Below are 8,548 nucleotides of genomic sequence, written 5' to 3'. Positions count from 1 at the left end.
CTCAGGTTTTCATAAAATTTTTATTTACTATTTGTTGGTCTTCTACCTTGTAGTTTGGGTAAGGAAGACTCATGAGTGCCTTGTAAGACTACTGTAAGCCTTACCAATTGATCAGACAATATTTACTGCTCGTAATTAATCAAATTTTGTGATTTTGAACTGTCTGATGAGGTGACTAATATATACTAGGAACAGTCATCTCTATAGTGGCTTGGATCACATGTGGTTTTTTTTCACTTAGGCTTGCCTTTAAGGCAAAATGCTGAGTAGAATGAAGTTACACTTTTTTTCCTCTCAGTTTTAATAATAGGACCTTTTTTTCAGTGTTTCAGAGGAAAAAGGTAGTTCCAAATCTTGCAGCATCTGGGTTGGAAGATTCGTTTGTTTATGAAAGTGCGTGTTTGAGTTTCAGTTTCAGTGTGAATATCAGGCAATGAGAAACTGATGCAGTGTAGGTACGATCCAGAGACAAAGCTGACATAAGTACTTGTCACCCTCTACTCTTTCACAACATAAATATTTGAAGTACTTAACCAAGGTGATGATTCTCTGAAATTTTAGGAATTGAAAGTTACTGAGTTCCTTTGATGTGTCAAATATGCTTAAAGAAGCTGAAAGACTCAGGAAAAGTAGTTATTTAGACTTCAGACTGTGTAGAATTCTCTTCCATTGTTTAGCTCTCTCATTTATTTAACAAAGGCGAAATATTTTCTTTAACGTTCTTCTTTTCCCCCAAATGTATATTTTTGAAGACAGATGAAGTATGAAAGAGAAATGGTTACTAAAGATGGTGTGTGGTATTGTGAACTTGCTGGGGAATGCGTACCACCTTACAGTGTGTGCCAGTGCATGTCAGAATGCGTATGTGGGCCTTGACATACAGTGTAATGATGTACTATGCACTCAGTAAGGCTCATCAATTAACTGAATCTCAGAAAATACTGGGACAGAAAAATACTAATTTTACGAATGGGAATAAAAAGCTATCAGGCAGAAATTTATAGGAAAAAGCTCTCTCTGGCTGTCTTATCCATCCATCTTCTGTCACATAGGAAAACTCACTGGAATATCGAAACTCTGGGAAAGTTGCTTTATTGACTGATCCAGACTTTCTGAGATAAGAACATGTAATATGAGGCCTTTAGCTCCATGATCAAAATCAAGCTTTCATACTGTGCTAAATGCAAGTAAAGTGAATTCAACATTTTTACTTTTTAGCAAAAGAGAAATATTTTTTTAACTGCTGTATTAATGTACACTTGTATAGCTCTTTTGGGAAAGAAATGTCAAAGTGGTGCACACACTTTAAAACTAGGTAGTGCAGTGGATATAAAAGCTTTTTCTATTTTGTAGTATGTTGATAGTGGCATAAGTTAAATAATAGTTTATTAAATATGAGATTATGAATCAGATGCAGACTTTATTTTTCTGACTATCTGGTGTTTTAATCAATCTCTCACTCCACGGGAATCAGAAAACTGATAAATGCACGATTTACATTTCAGGAATATACTTTCAGGGATAATTTTAAGGGTTGCTTTTCAGTTTTAGGGTATTAGAGTGGAAAGTAATCAGCTCCCGACTTTACAGACTTTTACTAGATTAGGCATAATTATTGATGACGAAGATTTTAATCATAGTTTGGGACAAAATTATGATGTTGCAAAAGATGGAAAAGGTGCTGCAAGTGATAAGAAGGAAATTATAGGTACTGTCAGAATATTATTTTTAGATAATTCCTTTCTTCAATGGAGATTTACTTTATGGTTTGGTGTAAATGAATGAATTGTTATATTACATTTGAATTTGTTATTTGTATTAAATATACTTATGAGAGTGATTCTCAACAGCTCTTGTGGTAGAAAAGCAAATTTATTACATGCAAGAACTGGTAAAAATTGCGTTGGTAAAAAACTGTGCTAGGTAGACATTTCTTCTTTGTTTGGCTGGGTTTTTTTTTGTCCACAGATGTTAGCTGTTTTGTATGGGAATAAAGGTGTTAGTTTATGAGTTTCTTGGAAAAAAAATTTGAAGGCTTTGAATGCATGAGATGTGTGGACTGAAGCACCAGAGGACATTGGTGGAATGTTAGGTGAAACCCATAGGGAAATAATTCAACAGCAGCATCTGGAAAGGAACTGTATGTGGCTTTAGGGTTTACTTTTAATGCAAGTAGTTAAGATGAGATTAAATATAGGTGTTAGTATATGAGAAATGGAGGAGCAAGGTAAGTGATGAAGGTATATCATATGGGACACTGGGATTAGGAAAAAGATTTAACAGAATCCACAGCTGATCACAGCTGAACTTTTAAAAGTCTGGAAACATGATTTGAATAGAACTATATGTTAGCTTCATTTAAAGCAAAACAGCTTACATGAAGAATTTATTGGAGAAAGAGAAGAGAGGGGATGGGCCATTTCCTTGGCTCTGCCGTGTCTCACTTTTGCCTGAATGGTATGAAGAAGACGGAAAGTTAAGCTCCTAAGCCAGCTGGCTGTTGGCTGTACAAAGAGGAATCAAGTGCTGATTGAGAATTGTCCCTTTCTCCTCGCTGTTTTTTGATACTTAAGACTTGATTCAATTGCCTAAGCATAGTTGTCAGCTGCCATATGAGATGCTCTAAGATAGCTGAGATGGCTTTACAGGGTTGGCAGATAGCAAACAGGATTTATGGGAGACCTATGTCCTCCGGCGTGATAGCTGGAAGTCAAGTGAGATTCATTTCACATGCGCGAGGTGCCCGTAACAGGCCGTCTGACTTGTGCCCTTACAACGTGACTGAGTTGGTTTTGTCTACTTTTGGCCATTGCTGACAGCGAGGAGAAGTGGCTTGATTCAGCTGGCCACGTGTCATTGCTGATGCCATTTAAGATGCGCTGAAGTATCCTACTTTACCTAGAGCTGCCAAAAAAGGCACAGGTCCTATGTCCTACATGCTGTGTTTAGGGAACCTTAAGGTATTATATGTGAATATATAAATTGACTGCGTGGAGATAACTAGCAGAGCTGTAGGCATAAATGTATAGATACTTGAGTTCAGCTGTCTTAGAAGTCCAATTGAATCCTGCTGTTAAGAACATCTCAAGACATTTTTAGCTTAGTCAGTGGTATGGCTGGATGGCGATTTAGTTCCTAAGTGTTATTATCTATCATCAGAGTACAGCTAATGGTAACACTGTTAGATATTTTTTACTTACTTCATGCTTAGTTAACACTGACCCACTGGTCTTACTACAGGTTTTACACCAACACACATTTCTTTCTCATCTGTTGTATTATCCAGAATATGGAGGCTGAAAAAAAATCTTTTAAAATTTGTGAAGTCTAGAAGTGGAAGCAATAAAAAAATTAGGAAATCTTATGATTCATTTTGCCATTGCAACCCTTAATCTTCCTAAATAATCAGATGTGATATGATCCCATTTTGGTTTTGTCTTTTCATAATTTCCCCGATACTACTTGTTCTGCTCCTCTGTTTTCAGTTTTATGTGATTAGAACGTGTTAAAATCTTATTACATGATTATTTAAGGAAATAAATTGAAAATTTAACTGATTCAGCAGAAGCTGCGACAATCATTGTAGTAGGAGTACTTTTAATAAGCTGATAAGGTGGATAATTTTTTTAAATGTTTATTTTAAAAATAAAACATTGTATCTGTCTTTTTTCTAAATTTCATATAAGGAAGAATTTAAACAGCTTTAATTATTATGAATTAAATGGACAGAAAATTATATTCTTGAAATACGCTCACATTTGACTGATACAGCAACATCCTGGCCTGTATTAGGAATAGTGTGGCCAGCAAGAGTAGGGAAGTGATTGTCCCCCTCTGTTTGACAACGATGAAGCCACATCTCGAGTGCTGTGCTCAGTTTTGGGCACCACAGTACAAGAAAGACATTGAGGTGCTGAAGTGTGTCCAAAGAATGGCAGCAAAGCTGGTGAGGGGTCTCCTATGAGGAGCGGCTGAGGGATCTGGGGCTGTTTAGCCTGGAGAAAAGGAGACTGAGGAGAGACCTTATCGCTCTCTACAGCTACCTGGAAGGAGGTTGTAATGAGGTGGGGATTGGTCTCTTCTCCCAAGTAAAAAGCAATAGGAGAAGAGGAAATGGTCTCAGGTTGTGCCAGGGGAGGTTTAAGTTGGTCAACAGGAAGAATTTCTTCACAGAAAGGGTTGTTAAGCACTGGAACTGGCTGCCCAAGGAAGTGGCAAAGTCACCATCCCTGGAGGATTTAAAAGATGTGGGTGTGGCGCTTAGGGACATGGCGGACCTGGCAGTGCGAGTTTAATGGTTGGACTTGATCTTAAAGCTCTTTTCCAACTTAAATGATTCTATGATTTTATGATTTTTATAACATCAAGAATCATGTAACATTCAAGATACCATAATTTCCTTCCTACTATTGGGAAATTATTATGGTAACACTTTGTAGATGTTATTTTTCTAAAGAGCTTTGTAAATTTTATAAATCCTTCTGAAAGATGAGTTGCCAACAGTGGCTAAATAAATAACCATTAGACTACTGTCATTTTTATCAGTGCCTTTTGGGAAGAAAACTATGGAAAACATGGTGGTGGGCCAGCTGTGCTTGAATTAAAGACTTCCTTGATCTTTTAGGCACTGCCTTTGGACACAGAAGGTGATTTTGATGACAATAATTATTGAGAATAGTTGATTTACTTCCAGGTTGCTATTTGAGTTTTAAAGACCTATGCATAACTCACTTTTATTGGCAGTGAGGTATTTAAAGAGGCTTATCTGATAGGGTGAATGGGTTGGCTTGTCAGTATGTTCGTTTTTCCCTCCATTGGTATCCCAAAGCATTATAGAGGGCAAATTACTTTCACATGTTGGTCTTTTAAGGATGATCATGCCTCTACTTTTCCCCTTTGTGTGGAAAAACACCAGTCTTTCTGCCTTCTAGAATTTTGTTTTCAGTCTTGCCTGTAAAACACCATACGCACCATAATACTATTACCATAAATAATAGTAAAGGAAAGTGTGGGAGGTTTTGGCTCCAGTGTCATCAATATGCTGTTGATCTCAGTTCTCTGTATCCTTTTCATCCAGCCCAGATGGCAGAGTATAATTACTTTTCCAGGCTTTGACCAAGATAGGGATATGGATGAGAGTTGGCTGCAAATCAACTTGGTTAATGGAGAAATGCTGCTTGTTAGCCAAGGGAAGCATTTGAGGAAGGAGAAAAAGGTAATGTATACACCATGTCCTGAAAATACATTTTTAATTTTTGCTAAAGCGACTGGCTATGTTGGCCTCTTACTAACAACAGAGGCCTCTAGTACCGTTTGTTGTTAATGATTCCATTGTAACATAAGTCTAACTGTGGTTGTCTATGCCTCTGCTACTACCTGACTCTAGTAATAGTTTCCTTTTGCCATTGTTTTGCAAGTTATCCAAAATTTTCTTTGACTACAGCACATCTGTCAGCTTTTAGGTTGCATGAACTGTTAGTGATAATTGATGCTTTGTATGCAAACCTCTGCGATTCCATGTGCTCTACATTTGTTGAAAATAGCAACAAATGCTTTTCAGGAGATGGCAAGTCAAGGTGTCAGTGACAATTCAGAACATCCAGGAGACCTGTTTGACAGATTTGGTCTATTTTTTTGTTCTGTCAGACTGTGGATGCTTTATGTAAAATACAGAGATGATTATTAAAGGAGTGATTTCTTTTTATTTTTCTTAATTTATTTATTTAAATTTCTTTTTTCTTCCTGTTTTTGTTATCTTAACAGGTTTTGCTCTTTAGCATCACGTAAGGGGGAAGATACAGCTTTTATTAGTTTTCTATCCAGCATAGCCATTGTTGTGTACCTGAGTTAAAACTACTGGTTAAGTTGCGTTCTGCCATTTCACTGTATCTGTGCTTTGCACAGTTCTGGGCGTTGAAAGCAATACATGAAATGTTACAAAGCAAGGACTTTGTAAGAGCTGAACTATAGGCTAACAATTCATGGGTTTATGTACTGCTACTGGGAAAAACACATCCCCAGTTTTGTACTTCAGTGTAGCTCTTCAGTCGTGGAAGAAATACTGTTACATTCTGTGTTCTCTTGAAATAACGGAGAGATCAACTAGAAAATCTTGCTTATGAAGAAGCTGAGAAGGTCACATAGAAATACAGCATAATATTGTTGTAAGATCAGTATGGTAATGTAATTTTTTTTGACGAAGAATAGCAGCTTCATAGTGCATCCCAAACCCACAATGTAATAAAGTAACAATGAGGAATCTTTAAACCTGCTTATTGCTTCTGACCTTGACACTTCCTCACAAAAGGGGAAAATGAGTAGTCTAAGAACAAATGTCAGTTTAGTGATATGAATAGTACAACAGAAAACAACTTTCATCCTCCGAGGCATTAAAAATGTATTGATAAATTAACAGAGTTTATTCTTATGCTTTTAAAATAATAGTGAAAGTAGACGCCTCCAAACAGTATTCAAATATATGACTGCTCTTTCCATTCAACAGAATGGAAAGAGCTGGAGTTTCAGCATATATTCGTAGTTCAAGCTGAGTTTGCTTGAGTTGGTTATACAAGGCAAATTGTGTGCTGGAGACAGCTGCGGGTTTTGGTTGCATCTCAGAGTGGCTAAGTACATCCACTGTAAGTGAAAGGGTAAACTCCAAATCGCAGAAAACAATATTCAGCAGGTGTTTCACACAAAGTATGTGAGACTTGACCTCTTCTGGTCTAGTATAAAGGAAAATAGTCTCAGAAGTGAGGAATTCCTTCTCTTATTCCCTTGGTTAGACTCCTGCAGACAGAGATTATATTGATTTATTAACTCTGCAGCTCTTTTGTAAAATGTGCTATTTTGTGTTTAGCCTGAAAGAAATGTCCTTTCATATAGAAAGGAATTGCTTATTTGATTTGCTGCGTCTTTTTACATTTTGCTAACACTCGGGAGATCCTGTGCTGTGAAATCGGTTTGCACACTTAGTACCTCTCTGGTGATTCACTGTGCTGTAAGTGATTTAGCACAACTGTGTATTATGCCTCAGTTTTCTCTTTTATGAGCACATATTTTGTGGATAAGACAGAGCTCTTTTACTGTTAGCTGAATTTTGGTGCTTTTGTTTTGTGTCGAACCCTTGTTTGTTGCTTGCACAAGACATTAGCCTTCAGGATTACTCCTGTAGCATCTGATAGCTGTAGCCTCCACTGGGTAAGGAGATGGCGCAGCAGGATCTCAGAGAGTTAACGTACAAAGCACTAACTTTCAGATGTCGCTTATGACTGCTGTTGCTTTAATCTGGAACATGTGATATTACTGGCATTCATCAACAAATCTTCCACTTAAGGTGCTAGCCATTAGCAACTACCATACTTTCCTTTGAGGTACAAATGATAGAAGGGAGCAAAGAGAGGGAGAAATAGACTGCATTCTACTCCAGCATGTATGACTTGGGTAAAGAAATGCTCAAGGGGTATATATCTGATCTGAGTGTCAGGGAGCAAGGTTCAGATATTGCAATGAGCACTAGAACAAGAAATTTCTCAGTTTGATTGTCGGAGCAGCGAGGGCCACAGCTCCTTAAGGGCACAGAGCTGATGATGGTGACAGGGCTGGTGGGTCACCAGCCAGGGCCCAATCGCGCAGTAGCTAAGTGCGGTGAGCAGGGCAGAGCTAGAGGTGTTAACCTAGTTCAGGCTACAGTCCAGGTCATCAGCAAGTTTGTGGTGGTAAAGCAGGTCCAAGGTTAGAGCTGGGAGTGCAGGTTAGTGAGTCAGGGTCAGGATTCAGTCCAGTGATGGTAATCAGGGTGTGTTGGGTTTGTGTGGTAGAGTTTTGGTAGTGTGGGAGGGCCTATAGGGTTGACTTTTGTGAGAAGCTGCTAGAAGCTTGTCCAGATCCAAGTCCGACCTGCCTCTGTCCAAGGAGGCAATCAGTGCCTCTACGATAATATATTTAAGAGGGGAAAAACCTGCTGGGCAAGTGTTTGGAGTGGAGGAGTGGGATGTGAGAGAAACAACTCTGCAGACACCAATGTCAATGAAGGAGGGGGAGGAGGTCCTCCCCGCACTAGAGCAGAGATTCTCCTGCAGCCTGTAGTGAAACCTGTGGTGAGGCAGGCTGTGCACCATTAACCCATGGAGGTTAATGGTGGAGCAGATGTCCACCTGCAGCCCGTGGAGGACTCCAGACCAGAGCAAGTGGATGCCTGAAGGAGGATGTGAGCACGCTCCTGGCAGGACCTGTAGACCATGGAGACACAAGCCTTAGGATGACCTAAATTATTCTTTATCTCCAGTCAGCTGCATTAAGTAAAGCTGTTTCAGCTGCAGTGGGAATTTAAACATGCCTTTAGACGCCTGCAAGAGGCGAACTGTATAGCTCAGTTCAGTTGCCTACCTGATGTGTCTAGTGCCATTTAAAGTGCCCTGGAGCATAAGACTTCTTGATGGATTTGAAATGAAACCTACAGTAAATGAGTGAAGTAGGATCCATGCCCTTCCTGAGCAGCACTCAGAGGCCTGAACTCTTAAGCCATGCAGAATGATTCTAGATATGT

The 8,548-nt window shown here is 38.9% G+C and overlaps 1 protein-coding gene across 1 annotated transcript in view; it reads left to right on the top strand.

The window, feature by feature from the left end:
* Positions 1-5,128: 5,128 nt before the first annotated feature.
* The window catches only part of LOC104274681 (3-hydroxymethyl-3-methylglutaryl-CoA lyase, cytoplasmic-like), a gene marked incomplete at its 3' end in the record, with an annotated part of 38,316 nt that continues 34,896 nt past the window's right edge, over positions 5,129-8,548 (top strand). Inside the window, exon 1 of the mRNA XM_009870380.1 lies at positions 5,129-5,215. Coding sequence (XP_009868682.1) covers positions 5,129-5,215 — 87 coding nt within the window. The remainder of the gene's footprint in view (positions 5,216-8,548) is intronic.

This window comes from Apaloderma vittatum, unplaced genomic scaffold, assembly GCF_000703405.1.
Source record: "Apaloderma vittatum isolate BGI_N311 unplaced genomic scaffold, ASM70340v1 scaffold11135, whole genome shotgun sequence".
NCBI classification, from domain to species: Eukaryota; Metazoa; Chordata; class Aves; order Trogoniformes; family Trogonidae; genus Apaloderma; species Apaloderma vittatum.
The sequence above is the reverse complement of the archived record's forward strand: the minus strand, read 5'-3'. Positions and strand labels throughout refer to the sequence as shown.